The sequence below is a fragment of the Colletotrichum destructivum genome, chromosome 3 (genome assembly GCF_034447905.1).
Source record: "Colletotrichum destructivum chromosome 3, complete sequence".
Classification (NCBI taxonomy): Eukaryota; Fungi; Ascomycota; class Sordariomycetes; order Glomerellales; family Glomerellaceae; genus Colletotrichum; species Colletotrichum destructivum.
In genome coordinates this window covers 4,307,557-4,330,385 of record NC_085898.1, presented here as the reverse complement: position 1 = coordinate 4,330,385, position 22,829 = coordinate 4,307,557, and the positions used below count along the sequence as shown (strand labels likewise).

General features: G+C 56.6%; 7 protein-coding genes across 7 annotated transcripts; 5 read left to right on the top strand and 2 right to left on the bottom strand.

The window, feature by feature from the left end:
• Positions 1-287: 287 nt before the first annotated feature.
• CDEST_05402 (Putative tRNA-guanine(15) transglycosylase, tRNA-guanine transglycosylase) lies at positions 288-2,353 on the top strand. The gene is made up of 3 exons (XM_062921561.1): positions 288-499; positions 570-820; positions 876-2,353. Exons 1-3 carry the CDS (start codon positions 419-421, stop codon positions 1,789-1,791), a joined length of 1,248 nt encoding a protein of 415 aa, XP_062777612.1. The 5' UTR covers positions 288-418; the 3' UTR covers positions 1,792-2,353.
• A 1,932-nt stretch (positions 2,354-4,285) lies between these two features.
• Positions 4,286-7,953, top strand: CDEST_05401 (Putative histone deacetylase family, Ureohydrolase domain superfamily; the record flags this gene model as incomplete). Its single annotated transcript, XM_062921560.1, has 2 exons — positions 4,286-6,757; positions 6,814-7,953. The coding sequence occupies 2 exons, from the start codon at positions 4,286-4,288 to the stop codon at positions 7,951-7,953; spliced, it is 3,612 nt and encodes a 1,203-aa protein (XP_062777611.1).
• Positions 7,954-8,697: 744 nt separating this feature from the next.
• CDEST_05400 (Putative PHP domain, histidinol phosphate phosphatase, HisJ, polymerase/histidinol phosphatase) lies at positions 8,698-10,189 on the top strand. The gene is made up of 3 exons (XM_062921559.1): positions 8,698-9,158; positions 9,216-9,761; positions 9,863-10,189. Exons 1-3 carry the CDS (start codon positions 8,997-8,999, stop codon positions 10,085-10,087), a joined length of 933 nt encoding a protein of 310 aa, XP_062777610.1. The 5' UTR covers positions 8,698-8,996; the 3' UTR covers positions 10,088-10,189.
• Positions 10,190-12,144: 1,955 nt separating this feature from the next.
• CDEST_05399 (Putative lysophospholipase, catalytic domain, Acyl transferase/acyl hydrolase/lysophospholipase) lies at positions 12,145-14,349 on the top strand (the record flags this gene model as incomplete). Its single annotated transcript, XM_062921558.1, has 3 exons — positions 12,145-12,294; positions 12,348-12,670; positions 12,732-14,349. The coding sequence occupies 3 exons, from the start codon at positions 12,145-12,147 to the stop codon at positions 14,347-14,349; spliced, it is 2,091 nt and encodes a 696-aa protein (XP_062777609.1).
• A 55-nt stretch (positions 14,350-14,404) lies between these two features.
• On the bottom strand, positions 14,405-16,858 carry CDEST_05398 (uncharacterized protein; the record flags this gene model as incomplete). The annotated part of the gene is made up of 5 exons (XM_062921557.1): positions 14,405-14,605; positions 14,699-14,972; positions 15,040-16,500; positions 16,570-16,694; positions 16,784-16,858. The coding sequence occupies 5 exons, from the start codon at positions 16,856-16,858 to the stop codon at positions 14,405-14,407; spliced, it is 2,136 nt and encodes a 711-aa protein (XP_062777608.1).
• Positions 16,859-17,189: 331 nt separating this feature from the next.
• On the top strand, positions 17,190-18,528 carry CDEST_05397 (Putative NAD(P)-binding domain, NAD(P)-binding domain superfamily; the record flags this gene model as incomplete). Its single annotated transcript, XM_062921556.1, has 1 exon — positions 17,190-18,528. Exon 1 carries the CDS (start codon positions 17,326-17,328, stop codon positions 18,526-18,528), a length of 1,203 nt encoding a protein of 400 aa, XP_062777607.1. The 5' UTR covers positions 17,190-17,325.
• Positions 18,529-20,504: 1,976 nt separating this feature from the next.
• On the bottom strand, positions 20,505-22,783 carry CDEST_05396 (Putative carboxylesterase, type B, carboxylesterase type B, active, alpha/Beta hydrolase). The gene is made up of 3 exons (XM_062921555.1): positions 22,485-22,783; positions 21,553-22,416; positions 20,505-21,451 (listed from the first exon to the last, which is right to left on the bottom strand). Exons 1-3 carry the CDS (start codon positions 22,651-22,653, stop codon positions 20,673-20,675), a joined length of 1,812 nt encoding a protein of 603 aa, XP_062777606.1. The 5' UTR covers positions 22,654-22,783; the 3' UTR covers positions 20,505-20,672.
• Between the last annotated feature and the right edge of the window lie 46 nt (positions 22,784-22,829).

Genomic DNA, 22,829 nt, shown 5'->3' with positions numbered 1-22,829 from the left:
CAAGCATCGTATATACTGTGTTCCAACTACTGCAAGTGTACAGTGTGTGTCACTTGCTGCAAGCGACTCCTATGTGGACGCTCTCCAGAGTGACACATAGGTCGAAGAGAACACCCTAGGGAGAGGAAGAGAACAACACAGCTGAGGATTGATATGATCTCAGAAGATGAAGGAGAAGAGAATCGAGTGGCACCTAGAAGCACAGAATACCTATCTAGGTATATGTCAAGTACCTGGGTTGGATGGGACGGCATGTCCACGTCCAGGAGCGCCCGGCGGATAGCGGCCCCACCCGCCCCGATGATGGAAAGGCGCACGTCTAGCGTCTGCGGGTTTGGAGAAGGAAGCATCGTTGCGAACCACACACTCAATCACTCAACCCTCCCTTTTTCTCCCACTTCAAAGCCATTGACCGCTCATGTGGATAGCGAAACGGATGGCGTCAACCAATATTGGGTCCTCGCCCGCTCTCACATTCGAGCTTGTTGCTCGCTGCTCAGTAAGTTGCCCAGAAACGCACATCCATTCTCATGTGATTCTTCGCGCGCAATGCTGATGGCTTAGACTAGACTACAAGAGCTCGCGCATCCATCCTGACGCTTCCCCATGGCCCGGTTCACCTCCCCATTTTCATGCCCGTCGCGACGCAAGCCTCGCTCAAAGGCTTGACCCCCGAACAGCTCGAAGAAACCAGTTGTCGCCTGTGCCTCAACAACACCTACCATCTCGGCTTGAAGCCTGGACAAGATGTCCTCGACGCTGTCGGAGGCGCGCATAAGCTCCAGGGATGGAAGCATAACATTCTGACAGATAGCGGAGGGTGGGCATACCCGCAAACTCGGCGTGGCTATGGGTCGAAAGCTGACAACGTCCAGCTTCCAGATGGTGAGCCTGCTCAAGCTGGCAAAAATCACCGAAGAGGGCGTGCGCTTCCTCAGCCCCCACGACGGCTCGCCGATGCTTCTCACTCCTGAGCACTCCATGTCCCTGCAGAACTCGATTGGGAGTGACATAATGATGCAGCTCGACGACGTTCTCGTTACCACGTCCCCCGATGCCGCCCGCATGCGCGAAGCCATGGAGCGCAGCGTAAGGTGGCTCGACCGCTGCATTGCGGCGCACAAGAACCCCACGACACAAAACCTTTTCTGCATCATCCAGGGCGGCCTCGATCTCGAAATGCGACGAGAATGCACACGGGAGATGTTGGCGCGCGACACCCCCGGAATTGCCATAGGCGGGCTGAGTGGAGGTGAAGCCAAAGCGGATTACTGCCGTGTCGTTGAGACTTGCACGGAACTGTTGCCCGACCTCAAGCCTCGCTACGTCATGGGTATTGGGTACCCCGAGGACTTGGTCGTAAGCGTCGCACTCGGAGCAGACATGTTTGACTGCGTTTGGCCGACGAGGACGGCGCGGTTCGGCAACGCGATCACCAAAAACGGCGTCATTAATATTCGAAACTGGCGGTACGAGAACGATTTTGGCCCCATTGAGGAAGGATGCGGCTGCCTGTGTTGTCGAAAGGGGGAAGGCAGCTTGGGCGTCACCCGAGCCTTCATCAACCACAACGCCGGCAAGGAGACGGTGGCCGCCCACTTGCTAAGCATACACAACGTGTGGTACCAGCTGAACTTGATGAAGGACATACGTCAAGCCGTGATCGAGGACAGATTCCCAGCCCTTATCAGACGGTTCTTCGGTGATCTGTACGACGATGACAGGTCCAAATACCCGGCTTGGGCTGTAGAGTCTCTGAAGAGAGTGGGGGTTGACTTAATAAACGAGTAAACTCCTTTCCGCCGACTCACGAGAACTGAGTCCTTTCGCTGAGTTGGTTGTTGTTTCGAAACTGGTGATCGATGACGTGAGGATGGCATAAGCCGGTTTCTTGTTCGTTATGCGCTTCGTCTGGCGATGTTGCATATGAAGACAGAGGTAATCTGACTGTAATGAATGATCTGCGAACCCTCTTCAACTTGGAGACGTTGATGACGGTTGACATGTTGCTAGGACAGAGTTGGTCTCTGGCGGCTGTTGCCATGAATGAGATGCCATAGTTGGAAGCTGGCCTGATGATAACAGGTCTTTTCGTGGGTACCTCGCGCTTGCATAGCAAACTGTGGCAAGTGAGCAGCCGGCATTGACATGTATCAGTCCGGCTGCCATTTCGAATCACATGAATGCCACCATGGGTTTGGATGTTTGCCTTCATTCGCGCTCCTCGCTTGGAGAAAGAGATCTACTAGGCTCTCGAGAATTACAGCCAGACTCGGATGATAATTGAAGCGAGACTTTTCTTTTCTTTATAAGGACTTTGTTATAGACCGGTTTACAAAATCTTAAAGTCAGGCTCCATCCAGTCAGGTAGAGGGGCTCTTATCCATTCTATATGCCTTCTTCTCCTCGATAGCCTCAGCCCTAATAGTTACCTGCATATATGTAAATCTTCTACCTCTTATATAACGGTCTTGTGAATCCATTGATTCATGTTTACTGAGTAGGGCGGCAGGATCCCGGGGGGTGGGTGGGGGCGGGTGGCATACTACTTTCCTGTCTTGCGTATTCATGTAAACCCCTCGGACAACAACAGAGTCGTTAGGGAAAGGGAGGCAAAAAGCATCCTTCACAGGCAATAATCGAACCCGAGCTCTTCAAAACAAAAAAGATGGGAGCCCCAGGCAAACGGAGAAGAGGTTAACGGTAGTCGGACTGGGAAAGGCAAGCCTCAACCCATACCGCTAGACCAACAACTCTGCTCGGCAACTCACATCTGGCAGGTTTTACGATTTCTTTCCTTAAGTGTTACCGTAGTCTGGAGGACACTGTATCCCGGAGGAAGCAGGTTCCCCGCTGGATGCTTTCACCTGAGTTCGCATCATTCCTTTCTGTTTCCCAGGCGAGAGGTGAGCTACTGAAGTTCAGTCGCTATCTGAGGCACCCTAAATATACCTAAGAAGAAACCATAGAGGCAGAAAATATCACACTTTGTTGGAAGGTGTTTTTCAGATATCTAGTTGCAACTCGACTTTCGTTATTACTACCACACTTACCTGTTTTCTCATCGTCCTCATCCAGCACGTTACTATTGTGGGCAACGACGCAATGCTCAGAGGCAAACAAGAGATTCCATCTACTTCACGATTAAAGACCTGCACGCCAACGAAATTTTTCAGAGGGTCCCCATGAAGATACTCTTCGAGAAACGGAGATACGGTGCACTTGGGATGGCTGAAAGGAGTTGCTTGCTCGGTCCCCTGCCTTCTCCTGAAGTGGAGCCCGACTATAGAGATGTCCTGCGAGTTGACTGTATCACGAAAAACTGCTTTCGGCGGGCCTCTGCTGAGAATGAAGTGGTGTATGTCTTCCGAGTAGGAGGGACCACCTGCGATATCACCTGCGAGATTTGTACAAAAACATAGTGGTAAGATATGCTCAAATATTCAATGGGAGGGACGGTCACTATAAGGCCTTAGTCCAACGATACGACATGATAATTCGGTGATGTTAGGATATACAGCCTGGTAACACTCCGCTGACGTCGGCATGAGAGACTATCGCAGGTGACTTCGCGCAAGTTGTTGCGGTTGCATGAAGATGGATAAATTATACATCACCAACTCATAAGAAAACTTAATACTAGGTGTCTTACGCAAGTAAATCGTGCGACATTGCGTGGACCTGACTGCTCAAGGTCAGAAGAGATTATACATGTCCTGGGATAAGAGGAGGACTTTGTATATCCCAGATCTGAAGACAGATGTCTGTCTGCATGGGCGGTAGTGAGGACGGGAGGGACCCCGGGGACGATCTCGGTTAACCACCGGGAGGCTACAGTGCCCAAAGGCACCTAGTGGAGTGACAATGGACTACCCCTGCCTAACCTAATACGGTTCTGGTTCTCTTCCCAGCCCAAGCGGGACAAGGTGGAATGCCCCGCACATCCCCTATTTGCTGGCACCCCACGTGATGGCATTTATGCACCTTATGACGCGTGTTATGTATACAAAACTATCCTTAGAACAGACGCGACTCTGACGATACGCCATGTGCTATGTGCTGGCTGGCGGTCTACAAGTAACCACCTAAAGTCCCCCTGCCACTTTATCTTACACCCTGTCGACAGCTGAAAGTTGCCGAAAGCAGCGACATACAACACATACCACACCGTACGTCGCTTTCTCCAAGACTCACATCCGAACTGCTTTTCTCATCCAATTTTCGGACGAACAATATAAATCCCCCAAACACCTGGCAGGATCTCCATGGGTTTTGCGCATTCGCCATGGCCTCTCCATTCGACAGAGCGCCATCGCGGCGCCAGTCGATGCTGAACACGCCCAATGATAGCGATAGGGACCTGGCGCATTCGCTCAAGCAGCTGTCTCTCTCAATCTCGCCTACTAGCAACTCGCCTCGCACCCCGAGCGCCCTCTCGCCGTTGAGACCGGCTGTGAACCGGACCTCTCCGGCCCCGAGTCCTCGAGTCCCGTCCCGCAGTCCTTCCTTTGCGAGGGAGCTCTCCCGATCCCGATCCTCGACCCCGACGCTCCAGCGGTCTTCAACGCCAACACTCCAGCGCAAGACGTCCACGAGCTCATTGCACTCAGTGGGAGGCTCCTCGAGCAGGGCGCCCAGTCGAGCCCCTTCGCGACGGACGAGCATGGCGCATGCGTCCTCTCCTGTCGCCAAATCACCCCTGCGACCGAGCCCCCCTGAGTACATCAAGCCCCCGCCCACGGCAAATACGGTTGCTCGCGAATACTTCAAGACGGAGCTGGGTGTGCACCACTCTCCGACTTCTACCCGTGCCACGGAGGCTCTGGTCATACTGCACGATGCCTGCTACGGACACCGCTTCTCCCGCCCCAAGACTTCCCGAGCTGCCCTCAGCACCATCGTCGAGCGACCCGAGCGAATCAAGGCCGGTGTGTTGGGAGTGGCCATGGCCTACGTACGGCTTGGTGAACGACATTGCGATGGCGCATACGCTGTGCATCCGAGTCTGGACCCGTCGTCGATCCCGAACATACCGTTCCGCATTCATAAGACCGATCGGAGACTACCCCTGACGTCGCCGGCCGTCACAAACGTACATGGCACCAAGTGGATGGAGGAGCTCAAGATGATGTGCGATGTGGCTGAGGCAAAATTGGCAACAGGCGGAAAGGAGCTTCAACGGCCTGAGTTGAACCGAGGCGCAGAGGGACCACCTGCCAAGTTTCACGAAGGTGACCTCTACCTGTGCTCTGAATCCCTCGAAGCCTTCGAGGGCGCGCTGGGCGCTGTCTGCGAAGCGGTGGATCGGGTCTTTACCTCGGGCCCTCGCCGAGCATTTGTTGCAGTGCGTCCCCCAGGCCATCACTGCTCGGCCTCGTACCCTTCGGGCTTCTGCTGGATCAATAATGTGCATGTCGGAATCATGCACGCCATTCTCGAGCACGGCTTGACCCACGCGGCTATTCTCGATATCGATCTCCATCACGGGGACGGCTCGCAGGCCATTGCCTGGGCTCACAACACGCGAGGAGTGAACGCTGCCAAGAACACGGCTGCTTGGAAAAAGGCATCCATCGGCTACTTTAGTCTCCATGACATCAATTCGTACCCGTGTGAGATGGGAGATGAAGAGAAGGTCAAGAACGCGAGTTTGTGCATCGATAATGCTCACGGCCAGAACATTTACAATGTCCACCTGGAATCGTACGGTTCCGAGAAAGAGTTCTGGGAGCTGTACGAGTCCAGATACTCCGTCCTTTTGGAGAAGACGCGCAAGTACCTAAAAACCCAAGCAGCCCGCCTGCGCTCCCTCAATCTGCCCCCGAAAGCGGCCGTCTTCTTATCGGCAGGATTCGATGCCAGTGAATGGGAGACCAAAGGTATGCAGCGTCATAACGTAAACGTTCCCACCGAGTTCTACGCCCGCATCGCGCAAGACGTTGTCAAAATCGCCGCCGAGGAAGGCCTGGGAGTTGACGGCCGGGTGATCAGCGTGCTCGAAGGCGGCTACAGCGACCGCGCCCTATACTCTGGCATTTTCAGCCATTTGAGCGGACTAGCAGGAGATCAAACACCAGCAGAGCCGAGTCGGGGTCGTGCTTCACTCGGACACGAGATGGGACAGAAGGATGCGGTAGTTCCTGAGGGCCAAAGCATTGCTCGGGCCCCTGCTACCCCGGTTTCCCTGCATCCTTACAACCCGTCTTGGTGGTCTGCCTCTGAACTGGATGAGCTCGAGGTAGCAATGGGCAACCGTCCACCGAGCCCAAAGATGGTACGGCACTCAACGCCACCCACTTATTCTACACCCACACAGGCGTCGATCGGTAAGGCCGTAGACCCAGCCAGGATGAGACGCATGGCGTCCGGTTTGTCGAACGGAATCCCTTATTCTCGGCCGCCGACGCCGCCTCCTCCAGACGTTCACTGGACTGTTGCGGCTCACGAGCTGAGCAGGTTGCTCATCCCTTCGGACCGCCAGGTCGACAGCTGCAAGCCTGAGGACTTGAACGCAGAAGCGACAAGGGCTCGGAGGGACCGCCAGTCCATGCTGAACCCCGATCTCGTACCGCCAGCGCCAGCGCCAGCGCCTGCTCCTGCTCCAGCTCCAGTCAGCAGACCGACCTCGCGGATGTCGCTGAGAGAACGCAAGCCGGCGAGGCCGGGCATGTACGTTGAGGTCGACGAGGATGGTGACAAGCAGTCCAAGAACAGACGGAGAACAGTGGCGGGGCCCCCAGCGCTCTCCTCAGACAAGGTTAGTAGCGACTTTTGGTTAACCCCCTAGAAGACTCAAGCTGACAGAGTGAGTAGGCTACGGCTCGAGGCGTTCCGTCTGATCCCAACGGATCAGCCAAACTACCAGGTCGACGCCTTAGTGGAGTGTCGTCGGCGGCTTCGAATACTCCGGAGATGGAGCAGGGAGGCATTAAAGTTGCAGGCCCTCGACCGGATACTGCTATGAGTGCCCGGCCAGATTCGGCCATGAGTGTTAGGACCCAGGCCGGGACATCTCTTACCGTGAAGAAAACAAGGGCACCTGCCGCGAAAAAGGAGGCCCCCAAGACAACGAGGACAGTGAAGAAGCCGACGGCACCAGCAAAACCGCCTCCGCCGCAGGGCCAGCCGTCTCAGGCTCCTCAAAGGAAACCGAGCCCGGCCATCGCGTCGGAGGACGACATGGACAAACTAACAACTGGTATGAAGAAGATCAAGATCAACTTGATCACAAAGAAACAGAAGGAAGAGCGCGCCAAGACAGCGCAGTCCGCGCAAGCGAAGGCGGCAACGCCGGCTGCGGTCGAACAGGCAAACCCGACTTTTCCAGCCAAGGTCGAGACCCCGACTGTGCCCTCACCAGTGGCACCTCCAGTCGTCACTCCTCCGCAGGACGAGGCCTTTGCCACGCCTCCAACGCAACCCCCGGTGTTCGATGACCCATCGCCGTCGCCGTCGCCGCCGGCAGCTCCGGCAGCTCCGGCAGGCCGGTCTGAAGTATCAACGCCGGTTATGGAGCAGATGTCCGTGGCCGTCACCCCTGACCCTCGTCAGTTGGAGCTCCCTGCCAGTTCACCCGTCACGTCGCCGGCGGTAACAACGCCGTCAGGCTCGGACGTATTCGTCAACTACCAACCCGCGGGCCCGGCCCCCGTGTCTGTGGCGCCGCAAGAACCCCTGACGTGGCTGCCGCCCAACACCAACACGCCGATCAAGACTCCTCCGTCCAGGCCGACGCCTGCCAAACTGTCGCCAGCCAAGCCGTCGCCGGCCAAGAAGTCGCCGGTCAGGATGATGCGGGCAGACCTGCCGGTGTTTTCATCAACTTCGGCAATCCCCTTTGCACCGCAGGGGCTTGACGGCACGCCCGAGGTCAAACAAGAGCTGGCCGTGAAGGCGGATCCGGCGAAGAGGGAGAAGTCGATCTGGGAGATACCTGAGACACCGCAGAAGTGACAGATTTCTCGAAGCAGTCGAATCGTTATCGAGTTCTTTTGGTGGCACAGCATGTCACCAGAGAATGGGCCCATCGCAATCCTGGGCGGGCGAAAATGTCGAAGTTTCTTCAGAGGTCATCAGTTCCTTTCTTTACCTATAGAGTCGTTGTTTTGTTGTTCTGCGGATCTGGCTTTGCGAGCCCTTGGCTTGGAGTTGGCCGCCATGATACCCTCCTGTCCGAGTAGACCTATATTTTACCTCCGGTTTTTTTATTTTCAAAAAAACAACATTCATTTCCTTCTTTCTCTTTTGTTGGTAGATCGTTTGCTCTTCATGTACAAACTTTTAGTATCTTGGCTGCCGTTGAAGCAATTGACGAGTTTTGCAAGCAAGTCGTGTGTAATGCAACAAAACCAGTGAACGATGCGGATGGAAGGACTGATTCGCATGGGCGTACGTGATACAAGCCGTCTCAAGCGGCCCATTTGAGACCATGGGTCTCCGCGGATGCGCGAAGCTTGGCACGCGGAGTGAGTGAGTGGGAATTCATGCGCGCCAACGTGGACGGATCAACGTCAACCATTTGCTACGGCGGCGGCGGGCAACTGTGGCCGCCCAGTCGGCCCCGAAAATTCCGAGGGTGGTGGGGAAACCGCAGCAGTCTGTTTTGGGGCAGTGAGAGACAGCGGGCTTTTTTTGGCTTTGCATTCCCGAGTCGCGTCCCATGGGAAACCCGACCTCTCATCGCTCAGTGATTGGAGATAACCCCCCCGTGCCTTTCCCCCCCTCGATATCTACATGCGTATTGTGTTCTCGAGCGTCTATATTTTCATACATGAGTAGAACGTATGCGCATTATCAGCTCTTTTAGACTCGCAAGTCGATCGTCCCGTGTCGGATAACTCTGTTTGAAAGACGTCACTCACTCACTCACTCACTCATCGCCTTGACCCACCTCCTCTAGTTCATCTCATCTCATCTCATCTCACGACCCGTCAATCTCGCACTTGCCTCTTTACTTACACACATACACACATACACACATAACTCACACACTCATCATGGCATTCACGATGCACTCCCATTCGGGGCAGTTCTGCCCCGGCCACGCAAAGGACCAACTCGAGGCCATCATCCAGCACGCCATCAGCATAGGCTACAAGACCATGGGCCTGACAGAACATATGCCGCGCCTGGAGATCGCAGACCTCTACCCCGAAGAAGTACGACCCATTTCCCTCCTTCCTTTTCCGATACGATACTGACAGTGTGCCCACCAGCTCGAAGAAGGCGACCCCGAGGCCTCTATTGCCGTCCTCGCCCCCCGCCACGAGGCTTACCTCCTCGAGGCCCAGCGCCTGCGCGAGAAGTACGCCTCCCAGATCGACCTCCTCATCGGCTTCGAGGGGGAGTGGTACCGCCCGGCCTACGGGCCCTTCATCCGGTCCCTCGCGTCCCACCCAGCCGTCGACTACTTCATCGGCTCGCTGCATCACGTCAACGCCGTGCCCATCGACTACAGCCGCGAGATGTACCTCGACGCCATGCGGACGGCGGGCGCCGGCGAGGAGGCCATGTACGAGCGCTACTACGATCAACAGCACGAGATGCTGACGGCGCTCGAGCCGCGCGTCGTCGGCCACTTCGACCTCGTCCGGCTGATGAGCGAAGACCCCGGACGGGACGTGAGGGCGTGGGACGGCGTGTGGGAGAGGATCGTGAGGAACCTGCGGGTCGTGAGGGAGTACGGCGGCCTGTTGGAGTGCAACAGCAGCGCGTTGCGGAAGGGACTCGACGAGCCTTACCCTTGTCGGGTCATTGCCGAGGTGAGTTTTTTTTTTTTTTCCTTTTTTTTTTCTTCGTCTTCCGCCTCTCGGCGGGTGCGATCCAGAGAGAGAGGAGCTGCTGCTGACGTTACGCCTCCTAGGCTTGGCTCGAGATGGGCGGGCGGTTCACCTTCTCCGACGACAGCCACGGCATCGCGCAGGTCGCGACGAATTACAGGCGCAACCTGGACTATCTCGAGAGCTTGGGCGTCAAAGAGGTGTACACCTTTGAGCGCGGGCCCGTCGAGGGCGTCAACGGGGATGCGAAAGCGACGTTGCGCGAGAAGGGCGTTTCGCTGGCGACGTTTCGGGAGAACTTCAAATGAGTAGAGAGTTGGTGGAAGGCGAGATGACCCGGTTGTTGGAGTAGACATGGACGAATAGAGATAGATGCCTCTGTATGAGGTTGCATAGACAAAGTAGCGCTCGGTTGTGGCGCCTATACTCAGGCTGTGTTGTGTCTTGAACTTTTTTTTACATCTTCCCATCTCTCAACCGAACCAGGTCCAGGGTGAGTTGGATTGATTGATAAGAGTGTAGTAACTGATTCCAGACCTGCTTGCTCATGGTGATTTCGGATCTTCACTCATATCCGAGCCCGCCGGGCTGATGCAGATGAAGCCAGCCGAACAAGAAAGACTACTAGACAACGAGCGTCATTCATGACTTCTATCTACCATGAGACTTTGCAGTGAATCAAGCAGCAAGAAACCTAGGTTAGCAATGGGAAATCCACCTGATGAAGACTTGAATACAGGTCACACACACTCACTAAAATGGCACTCCATTCAACTTTGTTCACATAAGAATCGTGGATACGCGACTTCAAGCAGGAGCGGGCGGGCTGGTACATTACCTATTAGTGCGACGCTCCTGCCAGTGTCCAAATGCGCCAATAGCAGCAACACTACCACCGCCACCCCCGAGCACAACTATCACCACATCTTAACATCACGACCACGCATCCGAGACGCAAAAGAAAAACGCGTTATGGGTGATGGGAATAGTCTCATGACGCACAAAAAGGATGACCCCCACCCGATTTGAACGGATAACCTTTCGATTGCATTCCAGAACTGGAGTCGAACGCGCTACCGTTGCGCCAGAGGGCCGGATTGCGGATGTTCCGTATTGGGAAGATCCGATGTAGACGATGCATGAGGGAAATGAGCTTATCAATCGGAAACTGCACGAAAGAGGGTCCTTGGGCACGAGAAGTGGGTCATCTGTTCGCGTGTTGTGTGCGTGCAAGCTGCAGGAGAACTGCCGTCTTGCTCCGTTGCGAGCTGTGGTCTACTTCGGTTTACTTTCTGGCGTCAAGACCCTTCCTGAATCAAGGCTGTTGTTTGCGACACGGCCACGACTGTCGCAGGTGCCTCTGAGACCAAGTATGTCGAGTTGTCCGAGTTGTCCGAGTTCTGTTCCGAATTCTGTTCCGAGCCAGTATGGATGGCAGAGGGAGAAGAACCCCGGCGCCTTCATCCAGATCCAGCGACTTCCGGCGCTTCCATTGTTGGCGTGCATGCCTTGCAACAACCTTTTTGGGTCGCTGAAAGAGTGCATGCAGATTTACTGCTCAGAAACCGCAACTCTGGCGCGGAATTGCCACAATACGCGCGTTGCCTGGTTGCGCGAGGAAAGGCATTCCAGCTGGGACCGCAATCACCATAACTCAATTTAGGCCACAGCCGCTTCCGAAATGGTGTGTGGTTTGGCAGTTCTGTCAAACTGGTCGTTCTTCGTCAAGGGAACTCATGTATTCACAGGCTGCCGCTACCTTGATAGAAGACGTATGACTGTCGCTTTTTGGTTTCAATCAGCTTCTGCTACGGGTAGTAGGTATATTCCGTCATTCGGGAACTCGCCCCCATTCCAAGGTGAAAAATCCCATTTCACATGCTTCCATGTGAAAACCGATTCGCTTGTGTGCTGGTTCTGTTAGCGCAAGGTCGAGAAAGTAGGCCGAGTCGAATCCGGCGGGCATCGACAGTCTCACTGGGTTGGCGCAGTCTCTGAATTCAGCCCTAGTACTGCAGGGTACAGGAACAAGCTTTAGCCTCAAGGGATCCTGACCAGAGAGCTTCCGACCACCTACCTTCTGGCGCGCAAACATTGATGCCGAGCGGCCGTCTTTGTCATGGCCGTCACCATACACGAAGCTACCTTCGTCGACGGGGCCAAGAGAAGCTTCCCCCGCATAACCCCGAGATCTACTAGGTCTAAAGGGCAAACAACGCCAACCAACCTTGGAACTCCTGCAACGGGGTAATCAAGAATAAAAGGAACTGGGCTCGCAGTTTGGAACATGGCTTCTTCGGCCTTGACCCTGTCTTTTTTTCCCGACTCGTACGTACATTGACAGCCCAGGACGCTTGGCATGATCATGACCATCCTCGACCGTTGTTCATTCGCAGGCGTTCTTGTCCTCGCCGGGCTCGCCACTGCGCAAGGGCAAGGAGAGGGCGATGTCGACCCCTTCGCGCCTGTCTACGCCATGTGCCCCTCAGACTTGCGAGTACGACCTGCCTCAGAAGTGAGTCGTCACGCTTCCGAGTCCCCATTGCACGTAGTGACTTCTTAACGCAGGGACTGTCGCGGGCAGAGTCGTCTTGGAGGGCCGGCCGCGGGGAGAAGGTCATGCCAGCACTCTCTTCGTACCTCACGCTGGCCAACATAGACGGTTTCGATGTCCAAGGCTACATCCAGCGCCTCAACGCCTCCAACTTCCCCATCGTCGGCCTCTCCGTATCGGGAGGAGGAACGCAGTCCGGCGTTGGGGGTCTTGGCATATGGCAGGCCTTCGATGCTCGCAACCCTGCTGCAGTCGCCGCCCGTACGGGAGGCCTCACGCAGGTCTTGTCGTATATTACGGGCTTAAGTGGTGGTGGTGCCCTGACGGTGAGCACGCTGTAAGCAAGCACCGTTTGCGTCGTCTCTCTCTATGTTCCAGTTGGCTGACCCCGAGACCAGAGCCGCGAACGATTTCGTCACGATAGACGCCCTTAGGAAACAGATCAACTTCGCTGTTGACTACACTGTTGGCCCTGACGGCAACCAAACCGCATACTTGACAGACATGTTTGAAAATGTTGGCGCCAAAGCCGAAACTGGTTTGCCCGTCTCCGTCGCCGACGCCTTTGGTCAGTTCTGGGGCACCTATCTACCAGAGAACCGGACGTACGGCAACTACTCAGACCTCGCCCTCCCCGGAACTGTGTTCTCCCTCGGCGAGGCTCCGATGCCCATCATCTCTCTATCCGAAGTCGTTCCCGGGCAGTCGCCTAGCATCGGTGGCATAATGTGGCCCGGGAGGAACGCCGCCAACGGGTTCAATCTGACTTCGTACGAAGTGACCCCGTTCGAGTTCGGAAGCTGGCGGGGTGGGAGAATCCAGGCCTTCGTGCCGACCATGTACCTCGGGACCTCCATGTTCAACGGCACGGCCCAGAACAGCAGCGAGTGCGTCCAGGGCTTCGACAAGTTCACCTTCATCCAGGGGTCCACGGCCGCCGCCTTCAACGCCTGGTTCATCGACGAATGGTACAACACGCCCATTTTCGCCAGGCGCGCGTTGAGGACCGGTCCTCCGGCATCTAGCGACATCGTCCCACCTCCCCAGTTTGAGGATGACGGGCGCGTGATCCTCGTCAGCCAGACGGCCGAGTCCTTCAACCAGACGTTCAACGAGTCCCTCTGGGCCACGTACCCGAACCCCTTTGAGAGCTACAGCCCGGCCATGCAAGGCATTGACGAGCTCCTGCTCGTCGACGGGAGCCTCGGTGGCGAGACGAACCCCATCCGGCCCCTGATCATCCCCGAACGCGGAGTCGACTTCATCATCGTCTACGAGGCCTCCCTGGACGCGGCGTACAACTGGGTCAACGGCACGAACCTCGTCAACACCGCCCAGTCGGCGGCCCAAGGCAACATCCCCTTCCCGCGCATCCCGGACGTCGCGACGCTGGTGACGCGGAATCTTACGAGGCAGCCGACCTTCTTCGGCTGCGACGCCGCCACCTCGCCCCCGACGCCGCTGGTGCTCTACCTGCCCAACTCGCCGTGGTCTGGCTACATCAACTTCACCTTCTTCAAGTCGTCCTTCACGGACAACGAGTTCGACCTGACGGCCGACAACGCCTTCAACCTCGCCACCTACGGCAACGGCACCGTCGACCCCTCGTGGCCCGCCTGCCTCGCCTGCGCGACGATCCGGGCCAGCCTGACGAGACTTGGGCTCGGTTTGCCGGACGAGTGCCAGGAATGCTTCCGGCGCCACTGCTGGGACGGCGAGGTTGCCACGCGGGCGATCGCGCCGGAGGATCTCGACCCGAGGCTGAGGCTTAACCCGGGCTTGTCGTATGCGGAATGGAACCGGACGTATTGGAACAGTCAGAAGAGCACGGATGGAGGCACGGGAGGTAATGGCAGCGGGGGCGGCGGCGGTAACAACGGGGGGGGAGGAGGAGGAGCCACGCCGTCGCCGTCACCTTCGCCGGGCTCATCCGGGGCATCGATCACGGCCGAGATCGGGCGGGCTGCAGCTGCTGTGACCGTAGCTTCTGTGATTGCCCTCATCGCGCTTCTGTGAGAAAAAAGATCCTTTGAAATACTCTTATGTGTAGTACAGACGACAACAAGCTTCGTCAGGAGCTAAATGAGACATTGAATCCTTGTGGCTTCAACACGTTAGGGGCGAACATGCCATATTCCCCGTCTTGCTGCTCCATCCCAAGTACATCTGCAAGCACGTCCCGTGCCTGTGCAACAAGGGTGGGCATATTGCCCAAGAGGCCTTGGGCCAGGTGCATCCAGTCGGTGACGTCCGAGAGTTTCAGTCGGAGAGCCTTTGGAAAAAGAGCATTGGGGTTAGTAGCCGTGGGGGGTCAATTAACAAGAAAAAAAAGAAAAAAACTTGATGAAGTGCCTATGTCTCTCACCTCGAGTTGGTCTCTCACATCCGGGTCCTCTTCCAGTGGCCTCAGGAGTCTGATCGTCCTCTGTGTATACACGGTGTACTTGGCAACCTTGTATAGCTTCGAGCAGCCGTCCAGCACGTTCTGGACGTCCAGGCCTTCTTCCTTGACTCCCGCCAGGAACTGGACAAACTGACCCATCATCCTGACGTTGAGTTGGGCGTGCGGTCCCATGGGCTCCTCGAGTGAGGCCCAAAGAAGTATCAAGGTCGCCATCACCGGATAGCAGATGATGGCCCTTTTCAAACGACTGTCAGTAACGCGGGGGGTGGGGGTGACCGGGATGTTCTTGGGGGGTCGCTCACCATAGATGCACATACGGCTGCGGCGACATGACCCGAAAGAGATCAATCGTGGCCCGCGCTGCCGAGACGCACTTGGCGTAAGACTGCTCTATCAAGGGCAAGGACTCGCTGCTCAGCCACGAGGTGTAGAACGGGGACAGCGGGTGCAGTCGGGATGCGTTCTTGACCTGGGCCAGGCCTATGTGAGTCTTGATCAGGGCGTTAAAATAGACAAGATGCAGCAGAGCCACCGGCGTCTCCAACTCCCTGGTCGCGAGGAGGGCGGTGTAATCCGGCTGCAGGTCCTCGGGAAGCGAGCTCCTCCACTCGTCAAGCTCGCTGTCGCATGTCATGACAACCACGTGGTGATCCCCGCCTGACCGTAGCTGGAGGTTGTGGGGAGAAAATTGCCTGTGAATGCGCATCTGGATCACGGACAGCCGCGCCATGCTTGGGAAGAAGTCAAGTGGACGTGCAGCCGGGTCGTCGCCGACGGCGAAGCTCTCCGTCGGGAACTCGATCATGCCACCAAGATCGTGGGGAGAAGGCAGCCCGCCGTGCTTGACCATCACGTCGGTGTTGAGGATGTACGACGCCCAGTAGACCCGCTTCCGCCGCTCTGACTCTGCGGCGTCGAGGTTGGCGTAGGTCTCTCGCACATGCAACCCCAGTATCTGCGATGTTCGAGCCGCCGCGGATGCCAGTTGCGTCGTTGTCCGGGTATCGGCTGTTCCCAGCAAGAACGTGGCCATGGCCAACAGCGCCTCGCAGGCCGAGACGTCGCCCCCCCCAACGATGAGCTCTGGGAAAACTGCATAGGCGTTCTTGTAGAAGCCCCAGCTGATTGCGCTCATCTCGTCAAAGGAGTCGTTCGCCGTCCTCCAGCGCACGGCGGTCCCGAAAAGGGCGTTGATGATGGCGAACCTCGCCGGGTGGTCATCGCTGTTGGCGGGGCCGGCAGCGTACTGCGCATCGAGAAGGCTCGAGAACTGGCCACGCGTCACGGTCGGGCAGAAGAGCTGCGTGTCTTCGACGACGGTCTGCCCCAGGTCGAAGATGTACTCCTTTGGCGGGAACCGCACGAACGCTTGTCTCTTGAACGGCGTCGGGTTCATCTCTGTCTCGATCTGATCCCGGACCATGCGGAGCCCGGCGAAGAAAGCAGCGCGTGGGAAGGCGTTCTTTGCGGCCAGCAAAGCGTCGAAGGGGGGTATCCTTTCTCCGTGGCTCGAGTCCGGCTGGTCAGTCGGGCGACTTTGGCTCTCCGGTGCTGAGTTCTCTAGCAGGGCCAGAGACTGAGCGTTCGACGTGCTACTTTGTGCCTTAGACTGCCCTTGAAAATGGGAACTCCGTATCTGGTCATCGTCTACCTTGACTTGGTTCCCGGTGTGATTATCAATCACGTTGAGTTGGCGCATCTGCTGCTGCAAAGGTGATTCACTGCGCTGAAGCGTCGATTCCTGGTCAGCCGCTGCTTTGTTCCTGGTCAAATACTTGTCAGTGCCGTAATCCTTCAGGACCAGCAGGGTTTGGGCTCTCAGTCAGACATACTTCCGCCCTGGTCCTCTCTTCCTTCGTTGTGTGTAGACACAGGGAACATTCAGCCGTGTGCAGAGCCCGCAGACCGGCTCACATCCATCGCAGCGTCTCTTCCGCGCTTGACAGTTTTGACAGGCCTACAGGGGGGGTTCCCCCCTCTGGGGATCAGAAAACAGGTCTTCAGTGACATCAGGGTCACTTAGGTAGGTAAGGTACTTGAACTTACATTATAGATCCGCTTCTTCTGCGATTCCTCGCCATTGCCGTCTTTGGAGACGACGGGTTCCGCAACGCCAATCATGGCTACCATTCGAGGCCGGTGAGGTGATTAAAGCATGGTAAAGATTGAGAAGTGCATCCGCCAAAGGAATCAGAAAAACCATCCGCTCTAGGAGAGGTTGGCGTGTCGTAGGAAGGGGGGGGGGGGGAGAGGGAAAGAATGAAGCGGATATTAATAAGCATCCGCGCTATGTCACACGGCGGATGTTTCGGCGGATACAAACTGCATCGGGTTTTTTTTGTTTTGGGGGGGGGGGGGGGGGGGGGGTCTGCTTCCTTCCCCACCGCCGCACTTGGACGACAAAAAATGAATCCGCCTGCGTTGTGATGATCCTCAGCCGCCGCCAATTACGGATGCAGAATGCACGTTCGTCTAACATTGTGGGTGGACACCACAACGCGGGATTCGCGCTTCCGTCTCATCAGCGTCGAATCCCGCCGGCCATGCCCCCGTGGGAATATCGGACACAGCAGCAGACGCAGCAATGAATGGGTCGCCTACAGCTGAATAATGATGATCTGATCTCCCCGCCGTTGGGCTTCCGGATAGCAAGAGAGGTGCCTGTGCATGAGCGAATGCAGCTATGGAAACGTATAAGAGAAACCCCATCGCCCACACTCGTCGGGATTTGGAACAACCAGAATCAACCACAGTCCAACAGATCATACCCAACCGGCCGAATTTCAATATCCCCAGTCACAAAAATCTCATCTGCACGCCGGCAACATGAGCACCTTCAAGAACGTCGCCCTCCTTGGTGTAAGTCCTTGCTTGTCACATCACCTACCGAATTCCAGATGCTAACCCTCCCACAGAAGGGATATCTTGGGTCTGCTATCCTCAAGGAGCTTGTTGAAGGCGGCTTCAACGTCACTGTTCTTGGTCGCTCCGAGTCGACCAAGGACGGCCTCCCCGACGGCGTCGGATTCAAAGTCGTCGACTATGGATCAATCGATAGCCTCACCCCGGCTCTCCAAGGCCAGGACGTAGTCGTGTCAACTGTGAGCAAGGCCGGCCTGCTCAGCCAGCCCGTCGCCATCGACGCATGCATCAAGGCCGGCGTCAAGCGTTACATTCCCTCCGACTGGGGCTCCTTCACGACCGACCCCAAGGCGCACAGCGACCTGGCCACCGTCCTCGGTCCCATGTTTAACGCCCAGAAGTATGTCATTGAGAAGGCCCGCGCCGGCGAGATTGAGTACACCATCTTCTCCGTCGGCGGCTTTATCGACCTCTTTACCCGAATCCCCGTCGCCTTCGATTTCGCCAATAAGAGCATCACCATGTACGACGACGGCGTCCATCCCTTCAGCATAACGAGCATCGCCAGCATCGGCAAGGCCGTCGTCGGCGCCCTCAAGAACCCTGACGCCACCAAGAACCGCAATCTCAAGATTCACGAGCTCCTTGTATCCCAGGCGCAGCTGCTAGCGCTGGCGAAGAAGCTATCACCCCCGGGAACGCAGTGGAAGGAGACTAAGCTGGACGGCAAGACCGAGTGGGACAGTGCTCTGAAGGCTGTGTTGGAGGACCCTTACAACGAGCAAAAGATTCTCGAGGTCATCAAGACCAGTCTGTTCAGCGGACGCTACGAATCTGCGTACGGCAAGGTCGACAACGAGCTGGTGGGTGTCCCGCTCCTTACTGAGAAGGATCTGGAGGAGAAAATGGCGGCTTCCTTCAGTTCTTAGGCTGCGGATTCAAATGATAAGCGCGAAGAGTGGACATGCTTCATGTAATAGGTCATCTGGAGTGTTTTAGATAAACACAAATTTAGAGCGAGCATTACTTCATGGGTTGTGTAAGCCATCAGCCAACGAGCGCCATGCAAGTACTTTATTGGCCTACTTGAGGAGAACAGCTTGAATGAACCAGAATGATGCAAGGTTAGGCTTTAGAAAGAATGGGCAAGTTTGTATCAGAGATGGCCTTGTGTTCAAAATGCGTGTTGACCGTCCGCTCATGTCCGACTCAGTGTTGTGTGTCAGAGGGTTTATTTTGCGATTCTTCCTGTGCCTCTCCGGAGCAGCGTCCCAAATCTTGTCGGCTCCGACATGATGTCCATACCGATCTTGTCACCGAAACGAAGAGCTGCCAAAACATTAAATAAATTGGGTATGTATAGTAGAGTTTGGAAACTGTACAGGCCTTCAGGACGGGAGGTCACGTTTCGACGGCCATCTGGTGGCGTGGATTTTGGGTGGGTGCCGAGCCAGCGCCCAGATTGACACAGGGCAAGACACTACATATGTTGCCACGGTACGACGAGTCGATCATATGCATTTGAACATCTGTGTATGATAGGTCGTGTACGTGAATTCTCTTTAACTCACTAACTTGATGGAAGAAGACGAGGGTTCTACAATCTCAGGTGTAGCTTTATATGTCCAAGCCGCCTCAAGCTCATGGAATTCCCCGCAACCTGCGTCAGTGCATCTTGCGGTTCATACCCCGACAGCCCATGCATCAAGGAACAGCTTTGGGTCATCCCGTTAGCGAAGCTGTCGCAGTCGCATGCCGTGAGATGACCAGCACCCGTGGTGCGGCATGCTGGGTTGGGGGCCAAGAAGGGCTCGCGGTAGCCTCGAGGGTCTGGCACCTCGCCTACCTCGCCGACTCGGCGAGGCGTTGCCGATGGGGATTTTGAGATCCCATCTGAATGAAATGAAACCCACATCATGGTTTTGAGTGCCCGCAGACCCGACGCAACGGAAAGGTCTGGAACGCTCAAAAGCGAGCTTGACACCGGCGCTAACAGCCGTTAGTGTCCCTGTCTAGCGTAGGTAGTGATGCTCCGATGCAATGTGCTGCAGTTGATCCTCCAAGCTAGCAGCCCCCCTGCTGCTACTGAACTTCCCGTGGTGTAACGATACTTAAATTTGGGCTTTGAAGCGATTTGGTCCAGTTGCCTTCCTGAGTAACCAGCTCATTAGTCAGGTGGTCAGGGTTAGACAGGCACTGGGAAACAGTAAGCGTGCCTTGAGCGGTATTATCATAAGGAGGTGAGGGGCGGGGGAGGGGATAAGGTAAGCAGCGACTCTGCACCAAATCAAACTTCTGCCACACTAACAATCCAGCCAATGGCTGGCGCCTTGGTTGCCATTCTGAGAAGATCTCCGTATTGGTATCCCGGCCCTCGCCGGGGACCCACCTGTAAGCGACGGCATTACGGAGCGGAGCATGTGGGGGTATCCCCGTTCCCTGGGCCGTGGGCGTTCTGTTCTCATTGCTTCGCAAAAAACAATTTTGTCACCCCTGTTCGTCTCGTGTGTGCCATTCAATTGGTAAATTCATCTGAGGAACAATCCGGGCTCCAAACTAACACTCAAGTTTCTCACTGTTCCAAACACATTGAATGGCATGCCGCATGGTCGGAAAGAGAAACTTCGTTTTATCTAACGCGCAACGAAAAGCATAAACAGCTCCTGAGTCTTGGAAGTCAGTCTAGCGTAGTTAAATTACAACACATGTATATCAATCACCAATTCATCGACCAACACGAGACAAGCCGTCCGAAATGGCTGTTTCTCGCATGCATTAGCACATCATACTTGTGCGAGCCCAAAGGCAGCGGGAAAAACATTCGAGGTGCCGCCCAACAAACGATTTGAGGACACCATCACTGCGCTGGAAAGCGCACTTTGGAAGACATCCACAACGCGACCCCTGACACCAAGGCCGATGATTACCATTAACTATCACCTATCTATAAAGGCGGAATTTGGGCGGTGAACATCCGATAAGAACTTGTCCGCTTGTAAACGCAACTCTGCGAGACCGTAAACGGCCACACAAAGGAAATACCGATGCTACATCGCCTGTGGCGACTGACCCCTTAGATCAAGAACGAGTCGGGGTGGTCGTTGAAGAACTGCATGGCCTCAACCCGCCAGTCGTCCCTGACCACCTTGGGCCCGCTTTCCTTGAAGTTGTACGTCTCCAGGCCGTCCTCGGTGTACCTCGGCCACTTGGCGAGGTCCAGGCCGTGGTTGTTGGGGTCCAGCGTGCGGATGAAGGAGATGGCGGTGGCCTGGTAGGCCTGGGTGTTCTTGCTCAACGCGTACGGCAGGCCCGCGAACATGTAGAACCAGACGTCGAAGGCGTGGAACGAGCCGAGCACGGGGAGGTGCGTCAGCACGCCCAGGTCAGGCAGCAGGCCCGCCGCGGGCACGCTGACGTCCGTGATGTAGTTCCAGACGGCCTGCTCCGAGGTGTTGTAGTGCGCGAGCAGGTTGCGGCGCTGCGCCTGGAAGCTAAAGTCGCCCACGACGGCGGCCAGACGCTTGAAGTTGGGCGTGACGGCGTTCAGGACGCCCGTGTCGAAGGGGGAGCCCTGGCGGACGTCCGAGGGGTAGAGCTCCATGAGGGCCGCCATGTCGGCGTCGGTCGCCTTGGGCCACCAGGTGGTCTGGAAGTAGGACGCGAAGTCCTCGTCCGAGAGGGTCTCGAGCTGGGCGAGCAGAGAGAACAGGGTGCCCTCGTCGCGCATGTCGCCGGTGATCAAAGGGACCGAGGCCATCTTGCCGGCGGCGGCCAAGCGGTGCGGCGAGTCCTTGAGGTGCTTCCCGTCGGGCCGGATGGTCCACGTCGAGGCGAGGGAGCGAGGTCCTAGGACTAGCACAGAGCACACTTGTCAGCCAGGTGGAACCAAAAACGTGATAAGAGCCAGACAAGCGACGAGAGGGGAGTAAGGTAAGGCAGACAGGAAAACTCACGCATTCCCTCTTCGTTGACCGACGCCATGATGTCGTCAAAGTCGGCAACCTTGAGACAAGCAATCTTGTCCGTTGCCCCGGCGCACCCCGCCCTCTCAACCATGTTGTCGAAGAAGGGCTGGGCGCGCTCGGCGCTCTCAACCATGACCGGACCGCCCGAGAGGGCCATAGCACCGCGGAACAGGTCGGTGGCGCCCTCGCCCTCGTCCCACAGCAGGTGTGCGACGACTGACCAGCTGCCGGCGGACTCGCCCATGATGACGACGCGGTCCGGATCGCCGCCGAAGTCGGCGATGTGCTCCTGCACCCACTTCATGGCGACTCTCTGGTCCTCGAGACCGAGGTTGAGCAGGCCGGCCTCCTCCATCTCGCGCGAGGCCGAGAAGCCGAAGGCGTTGAGGCGGTAGTTGGCCGACACTCCAATGATGGGCTGGCCCAGGTTGACCGAGGTGCGCACCAGGCCGCCGACGTTGTAGTTGAGCGCGGCGCCGCGGATCACGTCCGTCTCGCTCGTGTCGGTGAAGGGGCTGCCGACCTCGAACCCGCCGCCGTGGATCCAGATCACCACGGGCAGCTTGTCGCCCCTGGAAGCGTTCACCGGAGTTTGCACGTTGATCAGAAGACAGTCCTCACTTCGGGTTTGCCCCAGGGTGTTGAACACCGTGTCGGCCAGGGCGCCCACGACGGGGCCGATGGCCGTGCCGGTCTCACCCAGCACCAGGCTGCTGGACGAGTTCTTCGCCAGGATCGATGCTGTCGTTTTTTGCGGGCAGATTGGACCGTAGCTGCTGCCATCGAAGTCGCCCAGCTGCTGGGTGAAGAGCTGAGGATGCTCGAAGCGGCCGGCGGAAGCGAAGGGGATGCCTTGTACGGGGTTAGCGCTCTCGTCTAGGTGAACCGGCTTGTGGGCTCCCGGTGTGGGCAAGTCGCACCCAAGAATTCTTTGATGTTTCCGCTCACCCGTCCGGTGATGTTGGCATAGTCGATCTCGACCTTGGGCTTCAACCAACTGCGGGACGTGACGGGCTTGGCCACAGCAAGAGCCGAGTTGGACGCCGCGAGAAGAGCCGTGAGCCCTACCCACATGGAGGAGGAAGTCATCTTGGATTAAAGAAGCGACAGGTAGTGGTATTAAGGAGCGTGGTTGGGGGGTTGGTGCTTTAACCCGCCAGTTGGATATTCAGACAATACAGAGACGGAAGGGAACGAGTGAGGCTGTAGCCAGCAACGGATGACCACGCTACATGCAAGATATGAAAAGAGCCCTCCACGCCAAG